Below are 26,611 nucleotides of genomic sequence, written 5' to 3' on the forward strand. Positions count from 1 at the left end.
ACCTGGGCACACTGCTGGCTCATGTTCAAGCGGCTGTCAATCAGCACCCCCAGGTCCCTGTCTGTTTGGCAGCTCTCAGCCACTCTGACCCCAGCCTGTAGCTCTGCATGGGGTTGCTGTGGCCAAAGTGCAGCACCTGGCACTTGGACTTGTTGAATGCCATCCTGTTGGACTCTGCCCATCTGTCCAGTCAGTCGAGGTCTCTCTGCAGAGCCTTTCCACCCTCTAACTGACCAACCTCTGCTCCTAACTTGGTGTCATCTGCAAATTTGCTGATGACTGACTCAATGCCCTCATCCAGATCATCTGTGAAGATACTAAAGAGGATGGGGCCCAGCACTGATCCGTGTTTTGTTTTGTTTAGGGAAAAGGAAAGGGAAAGAAAAAAATGCAACCATTGACATCTTAAAACAATTCTTGTGGAGCTACTGTCTCCTACAGAATTTCCATTCAGCTTGAATCCTTCATGTTACATACTTTTCATTTATGTCTGTTATTGAAGCTTCCCATTCCAGCCTAGTAGGTTTCTCACACTCCCTATTCTTTCTCAAAACAGATGCTTCCCTATATCTGTAGGCTTTTTTCCCTTTGTGCTCTGGGACTTTAGTGTCTAGATGCTCACAAGTACCTAGGTTTTTCATAGCTAATTGTATGGTTAATAGAGATGTGTACCTCTTTAAATCATTCCAGTCTTTCTGCTTTCTCAGGAGACACCAGTGTTATTTTTCTTAAGGAGCACAGGTGGACCGAGTTGGGCTGAGTTTATATAAGAAAATATCCTACAAGGGAGTTTATTTAGGGAGGAGTCCATAACTAGACATGGTCTTTGAAGCAGCAGCCAGAAGGTAAACTGTCTCACTCACAGGGAATCCTTCATAATTTAAATACCATCGGTCTCCTTTCTGCAGTTGAGTTTCTGAGTGCAGCAAAGCAGTTTGTGTTTCTGATGCCACTAAGGAAGCCTCTGACCCTCAAAGTTTAAAGTCACCATTGCTTTTTTTGTGCATCCCTAGCCCTGCTATGAGGAGTCTCCAGTACTATGGGTGGGGAAAGAAAAGGCGCTGTGAAATATTGGTCTGTATGCCCTACTCCATTCATGAATCATTGCAAGGACCAGCTGTTGAGTGTTTGTGTTGAGGAATCTGACTCTGAATCAGGAGAGGACCATTTCATAGCTCCTTCCTGTTTTGCAGGTTTTTTTAAGACAGAAACATGTTATGCCTGTGGCAGGTATTTCAACCCATTTATGTGTGCCCAAAGAGGAGGTATATTAAATGCAAGCAAAGCAGATGCCATACACTAGCCGCCGTGTGGTTTTACTTCTGATTCACTCAGGTCAGCTAGGGAACTCAGTAGGCTTTTGGTCTGGTCTCAGATCCTGATGAACCTGTACAACACCCTGAGTGCCCCATAGACGTGTGCACCTCAAGCGTCACACTGCTCCCAGAGCAGTTCAGGTCATAAGCAAGGTTGGCACCTTCAGGTTTGTTTTGCTCAGTGGCAGTATTTCAAGTGAAAACACAGGCTCCAGTTTAATAAATTAATGGGTTTTTTAAGGTTTTAATACATAGGTACTTTCATATAGATACCAGTAATAATCACAAAGGAAAGACAAGCAAACCAGCAATGCACCAGATCACTACTGTCAAGTAATACAGTGATTAAGAAAAGGATACATCACCAATTACCACCTCAAAAAAAACAACCAACCAAAAAGTTTGCACTCCGGCTGGGAAGCCCCTCAGCAGCTGACCCTTGGAGAGCCTAGGTAACTGGGAAAGTCCTACATGCTGTGTCTCACCCATAGGTGAGGCTTCAGGTGTCAGCCAGAGAGTCTCATGCCTTGTTTTACTTAGTAACAAAGGTCTTTATTTAAACCTTTTTGGCACAAGTCGGTGTGAAAAACATACAGACTGCTGTGTCCCTGTTGCCCATCCCTGCCGGCACACTAGCCAGGTGTTCCAGATGTGACCAAGATGTGAACTGTGTCAAAGGGAAGTCATTGTGCCCCTGGACTCTGCATTGGTTAGGCCACACCTTGAGTCCTGTGTCCAGTTCTGGGCCCCTCAGTTTAGGAAGGACATTGAGACACTTGAAGGTGTCCAGAGAAGGGCAACAAGGCTGGGGAGAGGCCTTGAGCACAGCCCTGTGAGGAGAGGCTGAGGGAGCTGGGGTTGTTTAGCCTGGAGAAGAGGAGGCTCAGGGCAGACCTCATTGCCCTCTACAACTACCTGAAAGGTGGTTGTAGCCAGGAAGGGGTTGGTCTCTTCTCTCTAGCAACCAGCACCAGAACAAGACGACACAGTCTCAAGCTGCACCAGGGGAGGTTTAGACTCAAGGTGAGGAGAAAGTTCTTCGCCGAGAGAGTCGTTTGTCCCTGCCCAGGGAGGTGGTGGAGTCACTGTCCCTGGAGGTGTTCAAGAGGGGATTGGATGTGGCACTTGGTGCCATGGTCTAGTCATGAGGTCTGTGGTGACAGGGTGGGCTCGATGATCTTTGAGGTCTCTTCCAACCTTAGTGATACTGTGAAATCAGCACGCAATAAAACATTGTCCAGATGTTCAAGTTACTGTTTGTAGAGGTGGATAACCATAGAAGCAGTAACCAATCATAAGCAGTGCATATTGTTGCTGGGCAACTGTTTTGCTTTATTTACTGATTTTCTTGCTTCTGGTCTTGTGTTTTTTCCCCTCACTCAGGATTTGGTCCAGGAAATAAATGAGTTGCGGTTGAGAGTTGGAGAAATGGACAATGAGAGACTCCAGTATGAAAAAAAGCTGAAAACTACCAAAGTAAGTGAAACTAAGGAGAAGCAGCAGAAATGGGTGCAAAACAGACTTTAAGGGTTTGGTCTCCTTTCCCCAGGCCTTGCCTGCACCCTGCAGAATCCCAGCACCCAAGAATTTCACAGCACTCGCTCAGCAGCAAGCTAAGTGATTTCCCACTTTCAGACTCTGGTTTTCAGATCTTGAGACAGTTTTTTTATGAAGGATGAATTAGAACTGTTTTGTTTGGAAAAGACCTTTAGGATCATTGAGCCCAAGCATCAGTCCAACGCCACCACACCCACTGAACCATGTCACAAAGTGCCATGTCTACCTGTTGGTTTCTTTAACACCTCCAGGGATGCCAACTCCACCACCTCTCTTGGCAGGCTGTTCCAATGCCACACCACACTTGCAGTAAATCAATTTTTCCTAATACCCAATTTAAACCTCCCTGGTGTGTGCCCTTAGGCCATTCCCTCTTGTCATATCACTTGTTGATTGTGAGAAGAGACTTGGGAGAAGTCTTCTTTCAGGGAGCTGTAGAGAGAGGTTAACTCTGCAGCTGGCTGTTAACAGTACATTTATTACTGCTTAGACTTTTGTTTCTTATGTGTGTCAAGAAACAACAGTTGCAGCATGTGAGGTGTGTATCATAGGTGACACCAAAGCTGAGCATTTCTTTTCTCTCAAATGTGCTGAAAATGAGCCACTTCAGAAGAGAAAGCCTTCAGCTCATGAATTCTAGCAGCCTGTTTCTGTGTCTAACTGCTCTTTGCCATTTAGCCTTGTCTCTTTTCTATCTTTAGTTTTCTCTCACTCCTCTGTCTCTGTTACCAGTCTTTAATGGCCAAACTTTCTAGTATGAAAATCAAAGTGGGTCAGATGCAGTATGAAAAGCAGCGGATGGAGCAGAAAAGCCAAATGTTAAAGGTGTAGTAGTTTCTGGGTCACGTTGGGGCGTGTTTTGCAATCCTTCGTGTCGCGCCAGTGTTTCATGACGTCTCGCATCGTCTGTTGTGCTCTGTTCCTCGTTAACTGCTCTGTGTGGCCATGCACTATGCCCTTGCCCGCTAGATTAGTGTGAGGCTTTCCATGCAGCTCTTCCTTGTGAACAGCTTTTCCATTGGATGGCTTGACATCATCCCCCTTCCAAGGGAAGATGGCCTTTTCTGTAGCTTGTCTGTTAGTAAAACAGATTTTTTTCCTTACTTTCAGTGAGAAAATTTATTCCTGAAAACTAGCTAGAAAATAGTGCAATTGTTGTTTTGTCCTATGGTGGATTGAGAGAGGGCCTAGCTCTCCCTCCCTCACAGAGAAAGAAACCACAGCTAAACTCAAGTCGGAGAAGCAAAGCTATATTTACAAGCATATATGGAATGCAGGTTATATATACACAATATATACAGTATTTACAATATATACAGAAATATACAGCAAAGAAAAATAACACAACAAAATTCCCTCCTCGAGAAGAGGAGGGTTTCCCTCCCTGTAACCCCCTCTCTCCCCCCTCTACCTCCCTTTTTTCCCAAAAAGGGGTTAGAGAGAGAAAGAAAGGCAGTTATTAAGGAAAAGAGATGTTCTTAGGCTTCAAAGCACATGCAGGGATTAGTTTTGCTTATCTCGAGGTCATTCCGGCTGGTTTGCTGAGAAGCAGAAAGGCTGGAACGGCAGAACAGGCTGAAACTCTGAAAAATTCCAACTGCCCTAAAGCTTAAACTTGCATTCTGCCAATCTCCCAATGAAATTCTTTTAGAATATCTGAGTGTTTTCATTCTGGTACCAAAATATTCAGCCAGAGTCTTCTAACACTGTCCCTTTCTTAAAGGCACAGCCTCAAACGGTCACATGTCCCGTCTCCCAGGTGTAAATTGACATGCTGTGATTCAAATCCAGGGTAAGAAACACATCTAAAAGGCTCTGTGCCGCTCCAGTTGCCCATGGGTGTAACAGCAGTTTCTCCAGTGACCAAGCTGTATCTCGTTTTGGAGAAACATGGCTCTTAAGCTGGCAGAAATCTCATCAAAATCAGTATCAGGTTAGAGCACTGGAGGATGGTGTTGCCCAACCAGTCTTCTGGAAGAAAATTTGATTTCTTGGCAATTTTAAAGTTTGATCTGACTTTCAATGATGCTTTAGAGCACTGGGAACCAATGTCAAGAAACTGTTCTCTGGCCCGTAGCTGTACATGCTCAAATTACAAGTCTTGACTGGTTTTGTGTTCCTTGCAAGCTGAACAAACGAAATTTTACATGCTTGGTACCTTTACACTGAGGGTCCTGCTTTGATGAGGCTGTTGCACAAGGTGTCCTTGGACATCAAAGACATCCTGGGTAGGATTTGACTCAGAGTTTTAAAATCTAAATGCTTGGAGCCTTGCCAGTCACTTGCTAGTGCAGATGGTTAGATCCAAGTTAAAATTCCACAGCGTTTATCTATACACCCCAACTCCCCCAAACACCATCTGTCTTATTCCCATGAGTCTCAGCTCTGAGGTTCCTTCCCTGATGCTCGATCAGCAAACCCAAACTTTGGCAGAGGCACCACATTTTCACTTTCCAGTATGTGTTTCTGTGCTCGATGGTGTTGTGAGTGACTTTTCTGTCTCAGAAGCAGTGCTTATTCCTGAAACTGTCCTCATCCAGCTGTAAGCACAGTTCAAAAACTGTCCAGCTTTGAACCTTCAGAATGCCCCATAAATAACAAAATAAGTGTTTGGAAATTGTAGTATTCAGCTCCCTCACAGGGCCTTTTTCTGTCCCTGTGAGGTTAAAGAAAAGAAACCTGCTTTTTTTGTTTCTTTCTTTCTTTTTTGGGGTTGGTTTGGTTTGGTTTGGTTTGCTTGGTTGTTTTTGTGAGTGTTGGGGGGGGGTTGGGGCTTTTGGTTTTTGTTTGGGATGTTTTGGGATTTTTTTTCTGTTTGTTTGTTTGCTTTACTCTTTAAATTTAGGTGTAAAATCTCTTTTAATTCTATATGGGAGTGACAGCTGGACCATATGCCCCTTGTTTTCGTTCCATTGTGTGGTCTGTTGTGATGGTCGCAATCAGTCTGGTGGGTGTACTTTCAGCCAGTGCACATGTCAGGGGGCCTTCAGTCATTTACACCACCTGAGGATCCATCCACTGTGCTTCGTGGGAAAATGTTGGCAACATCTCAGATGCGTGTGGAAGCTGTCACTGAGTGATTCTTTGTCTGTTGCAGGATGAGCTAACAGCGTTGAAAGAGAAACTAGAGCAGAAGGAAGCTGAGGTAAAAAGGTTGCAAGAAAAATTGGTTTGCAAGCTGAAAGGAGAAGGAGTTGAAATACTGGACAGAGGTAAGAGGAAGGGAGGCTCTTTCCCCATGTCCTCCTCAGGCAGCTCATCTGAGGTTATATTTCCATAAATGGTTGTACAGGTAATAACAGATCAAAGCCTCCATTTTCATACACTCCTGCCTGTGTGTTTACTACTACTAATACATTCAGTGGGAGTTGATGATGCAGCTGCTGAACCTGCTGCCATAGCAAGTTCTTGATGAACATTACAGCAGCCTAAGTAATCCCTAGTTAGTTCTTTACATAGATTGCATGGTGCCTCAAAAGATTTATATTGACAAAGAAAATGTTAAGGTCATTTCAACAAGTGGCCCCAAAAGATTATCTTGAGAAGAAAACTTTCTGTCTGGGTATCTATACTGGGCTTTGCTTGTACCCTCCTCACTGGTAATGAAAGGGAAAAATGACACTGCCAACTGAAGTATGAGGTGTACCAGCAAAACTTCATTGTGGTCCTCACCACCTAAGTAGGTGAAATTGAGGACTGGTTTCAGATTTGTGCACTGGTTAAGTCTAAATCTTAGTTGAGCTTAGGAAAATAAAATCACAAGAGAGTAATTTGCCTCTTTTTCTCCCCTGAAGAGGAAAATATTGTTACCCTTTATAAATAAAGTTACCTGTTTTCAAAAGCACTGTGTAAGATGAGATTGAGTGCACCCTCAGCAAGTTTGCAGATGACTTGAAATGAAGTGGGAGTGTTGATCTGCTTGAGGTTAGGAAGGCTCTACAGAGAGATCTGGATAGTTTGGACCAATGGGCTAAAGTCAGTTGCATGAGGTTTAATAAGCCTAGTGCTGGGTTCTGCACTTCAGTCACAACAGCCCCGAGCAACACTACAGACCTGGGGACAAGAGGCTGTAAAGCTGCCTGGCAGAAAGACCTGGGGATGCTGGTTGACAGCTGACTGAATGTGAGCCAGCAGCTTCTTGGCCTGTATCAGAAATTGTATGGCCAGCAGGAGTAAGGAAATGATCATGCCCTTGTGCTCAGCAGTGGTGAGACTTCACCTTCAGTACTGTGTCCAATTTTGGGTACCACAGTATAAGAAAAACACTGAAGTGCAGTGGAGCTGGTGAGGGGTTTGGAGAGCATGTCTTAATGTGCAGAGGCTTGAGGGGGCTGGGGTTGTTTAGCCTGAAGAAGTGGAGGCTGAGGGGAGACCTTACCTGAAAGGAGGTTGTACTGAGGCTGGTGTTGGCCTCCTCTTCCAAGTAACTAAAGACAGGACAAGAGGTAATGGCCTCTGCCTGTGCCAGGGGAAGTTTAGGTTGGAGATTAGGAAGAATTTCTTTACTGACAGAGTGGTAGGGCATTGGAACAGGCTGCCCTGGGAGGTGCTGGAGTCACTATCCCTGGAGGTGTTCAAAACATGTGGTACTTTGGGACGTGGTCTCTTGGTCACGGAGGTGTTCGGTAGAAGGTTAGACTTGATCCAAGAGGTCTTCTCCCACCTTAATGATTCTAGGAAGGTCACTAGAAGTGATCCCATGGAACTGTGGGTCCTTGGCTTTTTTTGGTTTAGAACATGTAAATGGAACAAGGTCTGTGTTCATTGCATTGGTGACTACTCCTCCAGAGCTTTGCTTCCTGGGGACTGTTATGTACATTGAGCTCCCATTACCCTCTGTTTTTGAGCTTTAGTGTACAGTGTAGCTCAGCAGGAGATCTACCATGTTGAATCATGTCTTTACTGTCCAATGTTAATGCTGCTGGCAGATTGTACAGGTTTTCTGCCCCATTAGCATAGGCTGTTACTTAGCTGGCTTTTGGCAGTAAAGGATTAAAGAGTAATCTATTGGCATAGTTGAAGAACATCTCTTCAAGATAGGGAGCTGTGTATGAGACCAGTCATCAAAACCATTAGCATCGGGGGAGTGCAGGTTGAAACGGTGGATTGCTTGCTTCTGCAATCAATAATGCACAAGGAATGGTTGACTCCTGAAGTAGCAATGTTGTCTTAAAAGTTACTTGGTGTGATAACCCTCATGCTAATTTCAAATCCAATGGATTTTCCTGCACAGATGAAAACTGTAAAAAGAAGCTCAAAGATAAACGTAAGGTTGCTCCTGCCTTGCCACAAGCCTTTGCATTTCAGAAGTGCTTTCCAGAATAGCTTTTTGCATGCATTTGTAAAACTGCTTTAACAAACATTGTTAGTTTGCATCATCTGTAACTCTTGCTTACACTTAAGAGTCAAATTTGAGAGTAAGGGTGGGGATTGGCATACAGAGTTTTCTGAAGAAAAGCAGGTAGCCAAAGACAGATTTGGTCTCATGGAGACTCACAAAACAGAAATGCAGTTACACTCCTGTAAACCAGATTTTCAGTTAATATAACTGAGTGAAAATCGTTGGAACTGGATCAGTTGCTGTTTCAGCCCAGTGTGTCTAAGTGGCTTTCATCTAAGAAAGCCAGCCAGGAAGCTTATTTTCTTGTGTTTCATTAAGGAGGAAAATGTTCTGCCCACTCTGTCTTCTGTCAAAAGTCACAAGTAGATAATATGCCTGTGAATTTGGCCACCTGACTATGTTTGTAATGAAATGTAAAGTCTGTTCTGTTTAGTCAAGGCAAATTTTTAGCAAAGATGGAAACCATTTCCATTCTTTTTGAATGTTAAAACATAGATGTTTTCAGGTATTTATACTCTTCTGTAAGTAAGGGTTATAGATGAAGCACAGAACACTGCCCTCCGTGATAGGGACCTTTTCCAAGACTAAACTATATTCTAGCATGACTGCTCATCACAACAAATATTTGTGTCATTGCATTGTGCTGTCCTCATTTCTATATCCATCCTGAATTAAGACTAAGCATCACTGCACAAAACTTTCCTCATCGTATCCATCGATCATGTTGCTCTGTGTAGTGGGGTTTTGGGATGCCACTTGGGGTGTTTGTTGGCTCTTGGGGTTTATTGCACTCCAAATGGAGTATTTTATGTTTTGGACTCTCTGTTTTGCAATTACTTGATTATTTGAAAGGTGGGGATAGTAAAAGGCAAGCAGTAGTTTTACCCCTGACTTTGCAGTTTTCCTAAGGCTGTAAGGAAATGTTGTGACTTTCATCATTTCTTTGATAGACATGTCAGAAGGAAGGGTTTGATGGAAAGAGATTTCTTCTGTGTATTTCCACCCAAAAGAGAACTCAAGTGGCTAATGGTTTTTGTCTTTTTATTTGTAAATTTGTACATTACGAAGTAACTTCTTGGGGTTTTTTGGTCTTGCTTCCTTACACTGATGTGTAAATTGACTTGGAGAACTGTGTTATGTTTTTAGATGCAGAGGTGCAGAAAATGAAGAAGGCTGTAGAATCTCTAATGGCAGCAAATGAAGAAAAGGTAGCAAAGACATTTTTTTCCAGTAACCATTCCTCAGATTAAATCGAAGGAAATCTTTGCATGTGAACTTGTCACAATTCAGTCACAAAAATCAGATATGTAAGAACCACAGAATCTGCAGCATCAGAAGGGACCCTGAGGATTGTCTAGTTCCAACCCCCCTCCCATAATACATAGAATACATAGAATAGAATACATAGAATAAACCAGGTTGGAAGAGACCTTCAAGATCATCGCATCCAACCCATCAACCAATCCAACACCGCCCAAGCAACTAACCCACGGCACCAAGCACCCTGTCAAGTCTTCTCCTAAAAACCTCCAGTGATGGCGACTCCACCACCTCCCCAGGCAGCCCATTCCAATGTGCAATCACTCTTTCTGTATAGAACTTTTTTCTAACATCCAGCCTGAACCTCCCCTGGCGCAGCCTGAGACTGTGTCCTCTTGTTCTGGTACTGCTTGCCTGGGAGAAGAGACCAACATCCGTCTGTCTACAACCTCCCTTCAGGTAGTTGTAGAGAGTAATAAGGTCACCCCTGAGTCTCCTCTTCTCCAGGCTAAGCAACCCCAGCTCCCTCAGCCTCTCCTCGTAGGGCTTATGTTCCAAACCCCTCACCAACTTTGTTGCTCTTCTCTGGACTCGTTCCAGCAAGTCAACCTCCTTCCTAAACTGAGGGGCCCAGAACTGGACACAGTACTCGAGGTGCAGCCTAACCAGTGCAGTGTACAGGGGCAGAATGACCTCCCTGCTCCTGCTGGCCACACTGTTCCTGATGCAGGCCAGGATGCCATTGGCCCTCTTAGCTGCCTGGGCACACTGCAGGCTCATGTTCAGCCTACCATCAACCAGCACCCCCAGGTCCCTCTCAGCCTGACTGCTCTCCAGCCACTCTGACCCCAGCCTGTAGCTCTGCATGGGGTTGCTGTGGCCAATGTGCAGAACCTGGCACTTGGATGTGTTAAGCAGGGACACTTTCCACTAGATCAGGTTGCCCAGAGCCACGTCAAAAACTTCCAGGGATGGGGCTTCCACCACCTTCCTGGGCAACCTGTTCCAGTGTCTCACCACCTTTATGGTGAAGAATTCCTAACATCTAATCTAAACCTCCCCTCCTCTAGCTTGGATCCTTTCCCCCTAGTCTTATGACTACCTGAGACCCTAAAAAGTCCCTTACCAGCTTCCCTGTAGGTCTCCTTCAGATATGAACTAGAGTGATTCACTCTAGTTAGAGGCACTCAAGGGACTATAATTAAGCATTATGAGCTCTGTTGCATGTACAGAGAGTCCTTAAACTGTTGTGTCATTCAGTTTGGTGCAACTGCAATTGACCCCATCTTCTGAACATGTGAAGAGCTTCATACAAGCCCTGTGAAATACCCCAGGCTGTTTCCAAAAGGGCTCTCTGTAAAGGATCATTGTTTCCATGTATGATTTTGAACATTCATATGCATGTGCATTTTGTAGGATGTTTTCTTTTGATCCCCAAAGCCCTGCACCCTTTGATTGCTGCTTTCTTTGAACGTGTCCAATGAATTATACTCTACCTTTGACTTAATAAGGGAGCCCAAGTCCACTTCAAGGCTGGGCAGTTCTGATGATTAGCTGGATTGTGGGGTTTGTTGAATACAAGTTTTGATGTTACAAAGCCTCTCAGAGTTCTGGGCCCCATCCCCATCCATGCTTCCAGTTTCTTTTAGTCTTGCAACCAGTTAAACTGAAGAATATCTAGTATTTTTTATTTGCTGAAAGAAGGAAGCACAGTCAACACTGCCCTTCATTTTAGGATCAGAAGATAGAAGAGCTCCGGCAATCTCTGAACAGGTACAAGAAAGTTCAAGACATGGTGATACTGGCTCAAGGTAAAAAAGGTATTGTACAATCACAAAAACTCTACTCTCAGTTAAACCCTGGGTGCACTGTAGTAGTGTTATATCAATTCTCAGACTTAGTATCTGTGGAGGCATGTCTTGAGTAGAGCAAGAGCCAGTTCTTCAGCTGGTGTGAAGTGATAAATTGCCTTTTCACTTCAGGCAGCTGCACATTTGGGTGCTGTGTAATTTGCCATCTCGTAGTAGAAACTGTTATTGTCATGTTGTCTATTTGTTCTTTATAAAATTCCTTTGAATGTGATCATCTGTCAGGCTCTTTCCATAACTTTCTGAACTGCCTTTCAGGGCTGGCTGCTACAACAGCTAAAATAGGCTGTTGCCCTCTCTTGCATGTGTTCCTGGGGAGGGGTTGGTAGCTGAGGAGAGCAGTGGCTGAACATGCATGTTCCTACAAGTCAAACCAGCACCACCCCAGGTCTGCACACACTGTAATAGCAATCCTCAAGAGCTGCAAAAATATCTGTAGCAAAATGGATGTGCTGTCAGGACTGGGTTGTCATGGCACACCATGTCTTTGGCGTACTGTAATGAAGCCTTCACAAACCACCGCATGCAGAAACTGTGGAGTAGCTCTCCTTTCTTGCAGCAGTGAGAGACCAGCTTGGCTTTTCCTACCAGTCTTGTCTCACACACATACCCCCAGAAAAGCCTTCTCTACCACCAGATAATGAGCTTAGCTGTGTGACTGAACTGGTCAAGTATAAGGGTCCATTCCATATGTTCCAAGATGGGTGAAGGTTTCCAGATCCAGGAACTTCTTATTCCCAAAGTTGGTCATTACAGAATGTTAAGGGTTAGAAGGGACCTACAGAGAACGTCCAATCCAACCCCCATGCCAAAGCAGGGTCACCTAGGGCAGGCTGCACAGCAACACATCCAGGCAGGTTGAAAGTCTCCAGAACAGGAGACTCCACAGCCTCTCTGAGCAGCCTGCTCCAGTACTCTGTCATCCTCAACATAAAGAAGTGTCTCCTTGTGTTGAGGTGGAAACTCCGGTGCTCTAGCTGGTACCCACTGCTCCTTGTCCTTTCACTGGGCATTACCACAAAGAGCCTGGCACCTTCATCTTGACACCCATCCCTCAGATATTTATAGACATTGATAAGATCTCCTGTCAGCCTTCTCTTACCAAGACTGAACAGCCTCAGGGCTGTCTCTCTTGAACTGGGGAGCCCAGAACTGGACACAGTATTCCATGTGTGGTCTCAGCAGGGCATAGCAGAGGGGGGAGAAGAACCTCCCTGGATCTGCTGGACACACTCCTTGACGTGCCCAAGGATGCTGTTTGCCCCCTGGCCACAAGGGCACTTTGCTGTCCCATGGAGAGCTTGCTGTCCACTAGGACTCCATGGTCTTTCTCCATAGAGCTGCTTTCCAGCAGGATGACCCCTAGTCTGTACTGGTGCCTGGTGTTATTCCTTCCCAGATGCAGAACCCTGCACTTGTCCTTATTGAACTTCATGAGGTTCACCTTCACCCAGCTCTCCAGCCTGTCCAGATCTTGTTGGATGGCAGCATGGCCTTCCACTGCCTCCTGGTGTTCCTTTTAGCTTCTCTCCGGCTTTTGAGAGACCATTCTTGCTGGGAGGTGGTGATTGCAGTAAAGAGATCCTGTCCTCCACATATGTGGGCACCAGCTATGTGCAGGGTCATGTGAAAGCCTTCAGCCACCATCTGTGACTACCTGTCTTGCTCCCCAACAAGCACTGCAGATACCATAAAGTCATCCTAAATCTCAGGCAGACTTGACCCCCCAGCCTTTCACTAGTGAGTAAAGGGGAATTGGTGTTTCATATGTAATTCTAGAACATGGGGCAGGAAATAACTACTGCTGTTTATTCAGCTTGTTGAAACTGGTGCCACTAAACACCCTGAGAGCATTTGCTGGGCTTCTTGCTGTCAGATCTATGTCCTGCCTATGCTCCAACCATGCTGCATTATGGTGGTTGAATTAGGAAGTGACATTTGGAAATGACTTCTCTTCCTCAGTGTAGTCTGTCCTGGAAAATGAATAATCCTTGCCTCTTCCATTTTTTGGCCCCTAAATGAGTGTGCTGCCTGTGCCTTGAGTAGGTCATCTTCTATGCAGAAGTAAAACCAACAAGTTTCCATCTTCTCTTCCTTCAGGCAAGGAAAGTGACGGTGAAGACTTCTTGAATTCAGGGTCTGTTTCCACAGTTTTATTGGACACACCAAGCCTGACAGACCCAGAGAAAAGCCCATCCCCAACCCCAGTAACAGCATCTCCAGTCCATGATGAGTTTAACATGCATATTCATGAAGAGGTATTTGGTTTTGTTCCTTATTTCTCGTGCTGGATTCATATTGCAGATGTCAGAACACAAGTATCTGAGAAGGATTTTTTCTGGGTTACACGGTAATGTCCCATCTCCTTTGGAAGAATGTAGTGAAAGCTGCTGAGATTTTCATTGGAATTCAGTTAAATTTACCATTCTTTAAACATCAGATGGGATCTCAGGAGTCAGCAAAGAGCTGTATTTGCCATGAGGATGGGTCTAACCTACTTTACTGTGAAACACAGAAATTACTCTTCATATCAAACATAGCCATTTAATTAGTCAGAAGATTGAAGCAAACCTGTTGGACTTACTTAACATATCCTGTCATATTTAAAAGGATGCACCCATCATGACATCCATTCAGTTACATGATAAGCAGGTTGTGGGCCAGGCTGTGATGTCTACAATCACATTTCCCAGTAGATTGTAGATCTCTCAAATCTCTGGCGTCAAAGCCGGGACTCCACTGACTGAACTAAACACCATGGCCACACAAGGAAGAAAACTACATCAAAAGTTTAACAGCTTCTTCATGTTGTGTGAGTGGCTGAGGACAGGAGTGAACCTGAAAAGTCAACTTAACCATCATGGAGTCTGTGATTAGAATAGAATAGAATAGAATAGACCAGAATAGACCAGGTTGGAAGAGACCTTCAAGATCATCGTGTCCAACCGATCATCCAACACCACCTAATCAACTACACCATGCAACCAGGCACCCTATCAAGTCTCCTCCTGAACACCTCCAATGATGGTGACTCCACCACCTCCCTGGGCAGCCCATCCCAATGGGCAATCACTCTCTCTGTGTAGAACTTCTTCCTCACCTCCAGCCCAAACCTCCCCTGGTGCAGCCTGAGACTGTGTCCTCTTGTTCTGGTGCTGGTTGCCTGGGAGAAGAGACCAAACTCCACCTGACCACAACCTCCCTCCAGGTAGTTGTAGAGAGCAATAAGGTCTCCTCTGAGTCTCCTCTTCTCCAGGCTAAGCAACCCCAGCTCCCTCAGCCTCTCCTCACAGGGCTGTGTTCCAAACCCCTCACCAACTTTGTTGCCCTTCTCTGGACACACTCCAGCAAGTCAACCTCCTTCCTAAGCTGAGGGGCCCAGAACTGGACACAGGACTCAAGGTGTGGCCTAACCAGTGCAGTGTACAGGGGGAATTTAGCAGGCAGATTTAGCAGACAGCTTTAGGAGAGTTATGAGACTTTTGTCTGTGCTGGAGCTTCTGTGCAATGAGCCACATTTTGTCTTCAGTGCTGCCTCTCAAGTGCTAACTCACTGTCTGCACATGAGAAATCAAAAAATCAGCTAAAAAAATAATCTTATTGCAGATCCTTCTTTTCATAGTTCATCTGGTACTTTTTTTTTTTCATTTATGACTGCTTAATTTTAGCTCAGAATAGCTCAATATGTTCTTTATTGGGTTTAGAACTCCCTGCAGATCCACACCAGCATTTTACAGATTTCAATCCCTTCTTTCTCATCGACGTCCAAGAGCTCAGAAGCTGCTGCCGAGAAAGTGAAAACCCAGCCAAGGCCAGATCCTGCAACTGAAATGAGGTATTACTGCTTCCATGTATCTTTCAGTTGTAAATCAAACAGCCTGTGGTGTTTAACAAGAATACTGGTCTTGTCATTTTACTGCATTGTCAAGTCAGTCAGTTAAAAAGGGCTAGCATTCACTTGACTAGCTAGAGCGAACTAAACTCATGCTCATGAAGTCCACTGCATTTTCAGCAAGCATCAGTTTAGTTGCTCTTGCTTGTAGCACCACTCAGTGCTTTGCAAGAAATTGACAGAAGGAGGGGAAAAACTGAACTAATGAAGGACACAGAAGCTTTGTTTTTATCTAGGTTTACATCATGGTAAACATCATGAAACATGGTAAACGTCACAGTAAGCATCTAGGTTTACATCATAGTAAACATCATACATTCAGTTGAAAAAGACCTTTAAGATTACTGAATCCAAGCACTGTCCAACTCTGCCAAGTCTGTGCTAAGCTGTGTCCCTCAGCACCACATCTCTGCCTGTTTTGAACACCTTTCTTCAGGGACAGGGGTTCAGCCAACTCCGTGCAGAGCCTACAGTCTTTCAGTGAAGAAGTTTCTTCTAATATCCAATCTAAGTCTCCCTTGGTGCAACTTGAGGCTGTCTCCTCTCACCTTGTCACTTGTTACTAGGGAGAAGAGGCTAATACCTCACTCCTCAGGGAGTTGTGGAGAGCAAGAAGGTCTCTCCTCAGCCTTCTTTTCTCCAGACTAAGCAACCCCAGTTCCCTCAGCCGCAACTCACCAGCCCTGTTCTCCAGACCCTTCACCAGTTTTATTGCCCTTCTCTGGACATGTTCCAGCACCTCAATGTTTTTCTTGTAATGGGGCCCCAAAACTGAACCCAATACTCGAGGTGTAGCCTCAGTGCTGAGTGCAGGGGTGTACTGGTTTAAGACAGCACGATGTACAATTACCTTAGCCTGTTCCGCCGAAAAGCACAACAAAAGCAGAAGTGGCAACAGGAGCCAGTGGCAAAACAACCCCCCAACCTCCCAAGCCCACAGCCAGCCCAGCAGAAGAGACCAACCACCCCAAACTGGAAACCAGAAGCAGCAACTGGAACAGGCAGCCTCTGGTGTTACAATCTGACCTCCAAGCCCCATGATACTTTGCCCCAGCCAGCACTTCTGGTTCAAAGGTGGCATGAGGTCAACATGGTTTTGAATACTCATCCTCAGATTTAGCTGGCTAAATCCTATGAGAAGGGGAAAGGCTGAGATGGGGTGTGTACATCTGGCTGAGATAGCATTGGTTGCAGTAGCACAAATGGTGCATTCCTGATGATTTGCAATTGGGACATTTTCCAAAGCTGCTAAAAGATTGGTGTAAGACACTGCCAAATCTGCAACAAAAGGACTGTCCACAGCTGATCTTGAGCTATTAATGGAACCCAAGGAAATGAAGGGCAGGCAGGCAATATTTCAAGAGATCCCAGAAAGAGGCCTGCTGCTGTCCTTTGGCATGATGAAATGCTCACTCCTACGAGAGCTGTGCCTTAGGTTTTGAAAACTGAAAAATATTTATAGGCACAGCCTCCCAGGGAAGACAACATAGAGAGATGTTGCTGCACCCCAGGGCCCTGGCTGAGCGGTGGCACCCAGGGGAAGCCTTGCTTGAACCCAGTGGCAGTCTCCTGGGTGAGAAATGACGGTCAGCTTCTACCAGTTTTCTCAGTCTGCACCCTCCTTGTCCAGTTGAGGGAACACTGGAATAGACTCCCCAGAAAAGTGGTTGAATACTCATCCCTGGGGTGATCCCTGGGTGGAGAAATGTGGTACTGAGGGACATGGTTTAGCACCAGACTTGGTAGAGTCAGACAATGGCTGTATGATGTTAAAGGTTTTTTCCAACTAATAACAGTTCTATGATTCTAACCCAACCCCTGCAGATCTGGACTGGCACTGCAGGTTCAATGAAGCCTTGAGCAACCAGGTCTAGTGGCAGCTGTCCCTGCCCGTGGCAAGGGGGGTTGGAACTAGATGATCTTCAGAGTCCCTTTCAATCCAATCCATTCTGTGAATCTGTGACTCCTAAAAAGCACACAAAACTTGCAGCTAGACAGTCCCTCTGCTAGGTTTTTTGATTCTCTGTCCAAATTCCTGGCTTTGTCTAAGTGAGTGTCAAATACTAAGAATCCAGAGGTAAGTCAGTCTTGTTATCTTAAAACCACCATTGGTCTTGATGTGAAAAAGCAGTGCAAGCACAATTTGATGCGAGATTTCTCTAGTTCCTATCCAGAAGACTAGCTTTGCTTGGTTTCTGCTGTGCTATACTTTATGCAGCTCTAACCAGCAGCAGCAGGGATTTCATCTGTGGTCCCATCTTGGAAAAAAAAGGCAACAAAGCAAGCACTAAACTGCAACAAAATGCACTCACAGAAAGGCAGTGACCTGCACTGCTTGGTGCTGCTGCACACTCTGCACATGCTGTAGCTTCTGCATTTATCCAAGATGAATAGTGCATTATTGTCTTCAACCTGCTGTGCACAGTATCTGTCCTGGGGCTCTTAAGCTCAGCAGTGTCCTCTGTCCTTTACATGAGTTGCCACTGGAGAAGGGAATATTTATCATGTGTTAGTACTGTAAAAGGAGAAGTGAAAGCAGACTTAAAGCAGGCTGAAATGACAGGGTTTGTGGATGGGATCCTATTTTTTGTTTGTCTTACAGTGAAGGAAGATCAACAGGTTCCTCTCCAGAAACTCATCTCTCTGAATGCCCAGTGTAAGTATCAGCATCAAAATGGTTAGGAAATGTATTTATATGTGATTGTTGACTTGAAGCCCCCCCCAGCACAGACGCACACACACATTTTCCATACACACTTAAGCATGTCAGCTAATTCTCTCCGAGACAAGTGTGAAGCTCAGCAGTTGTATTTATTTTGAGTGACTTAGTGCTATGAGGATATTCCCAGACACAAATTCTGCACCTCTTATTATGCTGATACTAAAATACATAACTTTGTAAACTTCAGTGCAGTGACTCTTGAATTTATACCTGGTTGTGGGAAAGCCTCTCTTCATCCAGACTTCAGTGTTCCAGACTGTAAAGCCCACCAGAAGCAGGAGGATAACTGGTCTGAAAGGGAAAATAGAACTGAAAATAAAACACTAATACACACATGTAACTTGAAACATTTGGCTTCTTTGAGGATGAAGTTAGTCAGAAGCCTATTGCTCAGAATCCTATTTTTTCATAGCTTTTGCTTATATCACTTCATTTGTCTGTGTGGCTTCTTGTGGTAAGACCACCTAGCTTACTATGGGACAGGGAGGCAAGTTGATTTAGTAGCTTTGGGACCAAAGTAATTTACACTCAGCAGCTGTTTGTGTTAAATGAAGATCTGTGAATCTGGCCTGGAAAAGAGCTGAAGGAGGGAGTCTTATGAAAGTAAGATGGCTCTCTTTGGACTAAAACTGATGAGGCAGGGCTCATATAATGTAACCACCCAACTTCAAAGCAGGTTCTGAGGGCTGGGGTGCCTGGGCAAAGACCTTTGCCTAATGAACTGCTATTTTAATGTTAAAGTTGACACCCCTCAATATGCTAATGAGGAAAATTGAGTACATGCTAAACATACACAACTATGGTACTCAGCTTTCCCATCAAAACCATGTTGAACCTCACCTGGAAGTCAGGGGCAGCCTGGGCTAAGGTATAAAACTTACAAGAGGGACACCTACAGGAGGGTTGGGCTGGATGACCTTTGGAGGTTCCTTCCAACCCCACATGCTGGGGGCACTGGTAACAGTGCCAGTTGCAGCATGGGCCAGCATCTGGGAGGGAAAGGGAGAGACAAGGACAGGCTGTGCTCCTTTTCCTCCATCCAAGACAGAGACACCTTTCTGGTGAGAACTGTGCCTTCAGTATATGGATGAACTTTGGCTGCATCATTTCTACTCTGTATTGGAGCTATTGGAGCTATTGCAAAGGTCTGCATCTCTGACTTTGTCAGATGTTACCTGTCATTTATTGACCTGAGATCATCCTGTGGTTGCTGCACTTATCACTAGCAATCACAAATCTGTCGTATCTGTTGCTTTGAACAATTGAACCATTTGATTGTTTTAACTTGCTGAGTTGTGTCAGAGCAAGCCCTTATGAGAGCATCTGAAAGAGAGGCGAATAGAATAGAATAGAATAGAATAGAATAGAATAGAATAGACCAGACCAGGTTGGAAGAGACCTTCAAGATCGTGTCCAACCTATCAACCAATCCAACCCACCTAATAGTCACAGTAAGAGTCCTGGGCTCTCTGACATTATCCTTAATGTGACACTTCTACTTGTGGTTCTGAAAATACAACATTAAGAAGCCAAAGGTAATCATGTCACTGAAGCACTGCCATCAGTAATTGTGATATGGAGGTTCTTACTGCATCTCATCAAACCTGCATGGGCTCCAACAATGCATTCATTGCCTTAATTCAAAACGTCCTTGATTCAGTAATCTCATCATGTATTAGAACTCTTTCTTTAAAGCTTATGCCTTAGAATGTGTTTATCCTAGCAAACATAACTCCAGTAACTTGGCTTGGTTTTTATGTTGCTGTTTCAGAATTTCTTCCCTGCAGAAGTCCAGCAGCCTGAGCAGTTTGAGAAAAGAGACATCTGAAGCGGTTGGTTTGGCCTCTTGTTTCCTCCCATCCCCTTAGAAATGGGAGGTGATGTTTGTGTTGTGGCACTGACCCTCTGGGACATCTGTTACTGCCTTCTGAGAAGCTTTGAGTCAGAGTAGGGCTTCTCATGCCATGTGTTAACAATGGTCACATGCATCTTTCAGATTGTCTCACCTGAGACTCTCCTTGCTGTGTTTTTCCCTCAGATGGGATCGCTTTGTGGTTTGGGGTGGGGTTTTTGGGGGAGGGGGTTGTTTGTTGGGCTTGTTTGTTTGTTGTTTTGGGGGTTTTTTTGGTTGATATGCTTTTCTGATACAGTACAAGAAGCAAGTTAATTCCCACTAACACTTCCTGCCTGTTTTTAAGGTGAATGATTTTTGAAGGCCGTGTAACTAATGCATTATAAAATACAGCCTGGAATGTCTGTATGTTCTGGGTGATAAAACACTGAGCCTTTGTAGATCTGGTGATAGCTATGAACCCATAGCTCTCTTTTGAAGAGACAAAAACCAGCTAGCCTCTAACAATGTCATCAAATCAGGGCAATTCCTCTGCTCTCTTCTGGGCTCCCTGATACCCACCCTGTACCTTACAGCTCAGGAGGGATGTTGACAGGACAGAGGATGTAACCAGGGTTTGATGATGAGAGCTAGAGTTCGTGGGTTAGGGGATGTTTGGACAGCCACGGAGTGGAAGCTGTAGACATTTTATCTGCTTGGCTTGGATGATCAGAGGGCTGGAGCTCCTCTGCTATTGCGAGAGTTGGGGCTATCAGTCTGGAGAAGAGAAGGTCTCTGAGGAGACCTTATTGTAGCCTTCCACTATCTGAAGGGGGCCTACAAGAAAGCTGGGGAGGGACTTTTTCAGGTGTCAGATAATGATAGCACTAGGGGGAAAGAAACAAAAATAGAAATGGGTAGATTCAGATTGGATGTTAGGAAAAAATTCTTCACTGTGGGGGTGGTGAGACACTGGAACAGGTTGCCCAGGGAGGTGGTAGAAGCCCCATCCCTAGAGGTTTTTGCAGCCAGGCTGGATGTGGCTCTGAGCAACCTGATGTAGTGTGAGGTGTCCCTGCCCATGGCAGAGAGGTTGGAACTAGGTGATCCTTGAGGTCCCTTCCAACCCTAACAATTCTATGATTCTATCCTATTTGGTTCCTGCCTTGGGTGCCCTCAACCAGCCATTCCCATTAGTGTCTTACGGATTGCATGTCACTAATGTACACAGCTAATCCTTTACAAAGTACACCAAAGCAACTGTATTTGCATGTCAGCTCACTGACTTCAAAGAAAGCATGAATTAATGTGTGAAATGCAGCTCTGAAGAAATTTGTGTTTGGGGAAAGGAAAAACAGACAAGGGTATTTCAATCAGAATTTAACTTAGGGTAACCTTAATTAATAGAATACTGGCTAAAACCCATCACTTTTAAAAGCTCTTTTTTTGTCTTTCCCAAACAGGACAGAGACTCTGCACAGAAGACAACAGAGGTAATGTGTGTGTGTGTGTGTGTGTGTGTGTGCGCGCAATTCATACCTGTACATGAAGGAACACAGACAGTGAGCAGGTGTTGAAAGGCTCAGTTGTGTGAAATTATGGCATGCAGTCCAGAGGGAGAATAGCAAAACCTGCAGATAAGATAGCAAGGAGTATATGATGGTTGTCAGCATCACTTCAGTACAAGGCTTTTAGTGTCTTGCATGTTCTTGTCTTCTCACATGTAGGTTTTCTGTCCATCTGGTTGAGCATTAGGTTGCCATCTAAGCTAAGGTTTCCCATGCATACTCTACCACTAGACAATGAGCAAAACCAACCTTGCATATTATACTGACTCTGTAATTGCCTTTGTCTCTTCAAAAACCTTTGGCTTTCCAGTCTGTTTGCTGTGAGTAGCACCCGTGTTCTTATAAAGACTTGGACCATTGCACAGCAGTCACTCTGTGGTACAATACAGCCATTGTTTGAATGCAACAGTTATTTCCTATAGGAAGATTGGACAGAAATTACATACCTCAGACCACACCTTGAGTACTGTGTCACACCTTGAGTCCTGTGTCCAGTTCTGGAGCCTCAGTTTAGGAAGGAGCGTGTCCAGAGAAGGGCAACAAAGTTGGTGAGGGGTTTGGAACACAGCCCTGTGAGGAGAGGCTGAGGGAGCTGGGGTTGCTTAGCCTGGAGAAGAGGAGACTCAGGGGTGACCTTATTGTCTCTACAACTACCTGAAGGGAGGTTGTAGACAGGCAGAGGTTGGTCTCTTCTCCCATGCAGCCAGCACCAGAACAAGAGGACACAGTTTCAAGCTGTGCTAGGAGAGGTTTAGGCTGGAGGTTAGGAAGAAGTTCTCCACAGAGAGAGTGATTGCCCATTGGAATGGGCTGCCCAGGGAGGTGTGGTGGAGTCACCATCACTGAAGGTGCTTAGAAGGAGACTTGACAGGGTGCTTGCTGCCATGGGTTAGTTGATTAGTTGCTCTTGGATGATAGGTTGGATCTTGAAGGTCTCTTCCAACCTTGTTTGTTCTATTCTATTCTATTCTAATCTATTCTATGTAGGGTGATTGCTCTATCAATTCAGCAAAGTCCAAAGGAGTATGGTCCTTCGAATTGTGAATCAGTTTCCTCCTTTAAGGAGGCAGTGAAACAGTGGGCACGTTTGAAAGTGCTGCTTCATATTGGTTAACTGGTTTGTCTGATGCCTGTCTGGGCACGTATACTCCACGCTTGATAGTGAATCTCCTTGCAGCTCTGGCAGTGGATGTAGTCAACTAATTCATTTGTTTTGAAATAGCAGAAGAGTGATAGACAAAAAAAGCTGTCTGACACTTGGCAGAGAACCAATATACTGTGAGGGCTTCTGCTCTCTTTGCTTGCTGTTGCACCTACAGTTACCAGTGAGGGAAAGCTGGAAAAGTTCAGGGTGCTCCAGAAACGTATTTTTACCTTTTCCATACCTGTAAGCCAGCCTTGCAGAAACTGAGAAACATCTTAAAGAAGACATGTTACTCGTAGAAGGTAGTGCCAGTAATCTTGGGTCCTACACTTACTCAGTTAAGACCTTGTTTACATTTTTCTTTATGGCTTTTACATTCTGATTTCTTGTAAGTCATGAATCACAGAATGGTCTGGGTTGGAAGCGACCTCCAAAGGTCATCTAGTCCAAGCCCCTCTGCAGTAAGCAGGGACACCCTCAACTAGATCAGGTTGCCCAGAGCCCTGTAGAGCCTCATCTTGAGTATTTCCAGGGATGGGGCCCCAACAACCTTCCCAGGCAACCTTCTTCCAGTGTTCCACTACCATCATGGTAAAGAACTTGTTCCTGACATCCAATGAGAAGGACTCTTCAGATGATCTGTCAGTGGTCACTTTGAAGTCTCTCTCAAGAGGCCTATTGTAATTACCTGATACTGAGTGTGTGTTTCCCTAATTTGAGCAGGTTAAACCTCCTGTGGAAGGTAACTTTGCAACTCTCCCTCCCAAGTCTCCTTCTCACGGTGGCGCAGGCGAGGAGGATGGGTTTGGTACCCGTAAAGCTAGATCTTCGTTTGGACGAGGCTTCTTCAAGATGAAAAATAACAAGAGGACTGCAAGTGCCCCCAATCTGGGTAGGTACCATGCACCTGCACGAAGGGTCTTCACAACATCTGTACCTGTCACTTGCTGGCACTTTCCTCAGTAGAATGTTTGGAAAATATCAAACAGCAACAAAGAAACCCCAAGAAAAGCCTTTACTGCTGCAATGAAGCATTTGGTCTGTTTCAGCCTCTGCTGTGGTCTTCCCTGGGACCTTGTAGTGGATTGCTGCTGCTTTGAAATGCTAGTTGTCTGAGAGAGTTCACAGATGGGAATGCTAGTTATTTGATAGTAGTTCACAGATGAGACTTGTGGCCTTTTTGTTCCCCTGGCTCCATCCTCAGGTTATCTTCTGTAAGATTTTTCAGATGCACAGAAACAAGCCAGCAGCACTTAGTCTTTCTCTCTATTTTATGAGCATCTAAAGAGTTTTGCCCAGGAGATGGTGACAACAGGAACAGGATTGACAAGTTATGCAACCTCATGTTAATTTTTGGACCTGTAATGGAGAGGGAGTTTTGGGTGTCATAATTGGATGAGGTTTGCACATGACAAAGACATAAGCAAAACGTTCTGCTTAATGCAGAAGTTGCTATTGCCACCAACTGAGATCCTAGTCTCATTCCCTGCTCTCCTTTGGAAGTCTTTCTGCTGTTGAAGCATCAAGTGAGTCTGTGCATCAGATCTGCTGCAAGTTTTTGGCATGCACGAGGTTTTGCAACCTAGCTTTACTTTTCAGAAGGCTGAAAGGGGATAGCTTCTACTTTGTTCAGCAGGAGTCTCCTCTTCCTACTTAAAGACAAGACGAGTGTTCAGAAGAACACTCCTACCCATTTGTTATACGTTGCCCATGTTTAGCTTTGACATACAGCACAGGCATGTGCTGGCTTACTTGGAACAGGTACACAGTTTATTCCACTTGTGGCTCTCATGAAGAGCTGGAAGATGTGCCATCTAGAGCAGAGTCCTGTGAATCTGTGTAAATTACTTATGTTACCCAGATTTCACTGCTTCCATCTGTAGAGCTGGTGTCTAGGTACTGGTCACCTCACAGGAGCCCATGTTGAGTCACCTGCCCAGTGTGTCAGGGAGCAAGTCACCTCCCTGCACCAAAGTGCCTGTGGTGTTGTTTTGGCCTCTCCATCCTGAGGCTCTACTGCATTTCTGGTTTTGTGAGGAGGGGATGAACGGTGGATCGGTAATCCTAATCTCTGTGTGAATTCAGTGTTGCATGTGGTGCATGTCTCATGTACCTCCCTCCCTTTGTCTTGTGTTTTGCTGATGTACATTTTGAACTGTGTTTTACCTTGTCCCTTTGCGTGTTCTCTCCCATCGTGCTGCGTGTGGGTTTGTGCGTTGTTGGGATATCTGAAGATCGCAGTCGAAGTGCAAGTGCACCTACCTTAGGTATAGTAATCCTGCATGCCTGCCCCTACCAGTGCTGCATTGTGACTGCTGCTAACAGCTGGTTATGGCCACACACTTTCCAAACAAGGACTAGACACCAGAGCGCTTGCACCCCTCATTAAAGAGGAGTTTCATGTAACATCTGCTCTCTGCTACCAACCAGCCGTGCTATTTCTCAGTAACTGCTACAGATGAGAGAGATGCTGGGTTCATTTGCAGAGACCTTTGCTGTACCTTCTGAGCACAGAGTTACCCACAGTAGCAGGTGAGAATCAGGGATGTTTAAATACCACACATACCTTTGTCCTGTCATCTCTTCTGGAGCACCTGGAATTGCTTAAAGGGTGGACGATTATGAGCCAGCAGTGTGCCCAGGTGGTCAACAGGATCCTGGCTTGTAGTAGAAATAGTGTGACAAGCAGGACCAGGGAGGTGATATTGTCCCTCCATACTCCTATTTGGTGAGGCCACACCTTGAGTACTGGGTTCAGGTTTGGGGCCTTTACTACAGGAAAGACATTGAGGTGCTGGAGCATGTCCAGAGAAGGACAAGGAAGCTCGTGAAGGGGAAGGAAAACAAGTCTGGCGAGTTGCAGCTGGGGGAACTGGGGAGACCTTTTCACTCTCTACAACTCCTTGAAAGGAGGTTGGAGCAAGGTGAATGCTGGTAGAATAGAATAGAATAGAATAGAATAGAATAGAATAGAATAGAATAGAATAGAATAGAATAGACCAGGTTGGAAGAGACCTTCAAGATCATCGCATCCAACCCATCAACCAATCCAACCCACCGAAACATCTCCCTAGTAACAAGTGATAGGACAAGAGGAACTTGGCCTCAAGCTGCACCAGGAACAATTTAGGTTAGTTATTAGAAGAAATGTCTTCAAAGGATTCTTAAATGCTGGAATAAGCTCCCCAGGGGGGTGGTTAAATCCCCAACCCTGGAGGTGTTTAAAAGAGGCAGGGATGTGGTGCTGAGTGTCGTAGTTCAGCACCAGACTTGGTAGAGTTAGATAATAGTTGGTCCTGATGATCTTGAAAGCCTTTGCCAACCAAAATTATTCCGTGATTTTATGAAGCAGAGAATGAGGTATATTTCCCAGGGATTCACTTAAGGGCATTCTTGGGGGGAAAGATCCATAATTCCTTTTCTACAACATTAATGATACAGTAAATGAGTAAGACATAAGTGGGGCAGATGGGGATGGAGGCAGTCCCATAGTAAAAACCAGTCTTGTGATGTAGGCATTCCCTGGGTGGCTCTGCAAAGGGCAGGTAAGACCTACAGGGTTCTGCTGTAGCAGGCAGAGCTATGTCAGTCAGGGTGGTTGTACAAGTCACCCTGTGTGCCCCTTGCAGAAGAAGAGACCAAGTCCTCTGTTCCCCCTGTGGCCCCCTACATGTCAGCTGTTCTCTGTGGCTATGACAGGGAGCGAAGCACAAGAGGCAAACTTTGCAACACCCGCACATCTCTGCTACTAATGCACCCAACCTTGTCCTGCTCTTAAGATGTGTTGTTTTTTTCCAAGCTAGCACTTTTCTTACACAAATAAACCAAAAACCACAAATGCAAAAGCCTGGTTTGACATGAGTGCTGATTCTTACTGGCAGGATCCTCAGCTTTAATACGGTCAACCAGAGTGCCCAGAAACAATTCTGTATGTGACCTTGTGGCATCTCTGCAAGGTTTAACACCTGAAGCATTGGTGGAAAATGGAACACATTCAAATGTGTCCTGGCTGAGTCATCACAAGTTAGCTCAGCAAAAAGAGACACTGGGGAAGCCTGTGGTTTGTCTCTCTTCGTGCCACACTGTGGCCACTTCAGCATAAACTCTGGGAC

General features: G+C 45.1%; 1 protein-coding gene across 1 annotated transcript in view; it reads left to right on the forward strand.

The window, feature by feature from the left end:
* Nucleotides 1–26,611, forward strand: part of PPFIBP1 (PPFIA binding protein 1) — a 128,310-nt gene that overhangs the window by 87,207 nt on the left and 14,492 nt on the right. Inside the window, exons 7-19 of the mRNA XM_054173948.1 lie at nucleotides 2,700–2,792; nucleotides 5,971–6,085; nucleotides 8,107–8,139; nucleotides 9,361–9,422; nucleotides 11,210–11,294; nucleotides 13,443–13,600; nucleotides 15,059–15,177; nucleotides 16,813–16,858; nucleotides 18,025–18,038; nucleotides 19,728–19,788; nucleotides 21,251–21,280; nucleotides 23,223–23,391; nucleotides 24,734–24,766. Of these exons, the coding sequence (XP_054029923.1) occupies nucleotides 2,700–2,792; nucleotides 5,971–6,085; nucleotides 8,107–8,139; nucleotides 9,361–9,422; nucleotides 11,210–11,294; nucleotides 13,443–13,600; nucleotides 15,059–15,177; nucleotides 16,813–16,858; nucleotides 18,025–18,038; nucleotides 19,728–19,788; nucleotides 21,251–21,280; nucleotides 23,223–23,391; nucleotides 24,734–24,766 (1,018 nt within the window). The remainder of the gene's footprint in view (nucleotides 1–2,699; nucleotides 2,793–5,970; nucleotides 6,086–8,106; nucleotides 8,140–9,360; nucleotides 9,423–11,209; nucleotides 11,295–13,442; nucleotides 13,601–15,058; nucleotides 15,178–16,812; nucleotides 16,859–18,024; nucleotides 18,039–19,727; nucleotides 19,789–21,250; nucleotides 21,281–23,222; nucleotides 23,392–24,733; nucleotides 24,767–26,611) is intronic.

This window comes from Dryobates pubescens, chromosome 27 (assembly GCF_014839835.1).
Source record: "Dryobates pubescens isolate bDryPub1 chromosome 27, bDryPub1.pri, whole genome shotgun sequence".
NCBI lineage: Eukaryota > Metazoa > Chordata > Aves > Piciformes > Picidae > Dryobates > Dryobates pubescens.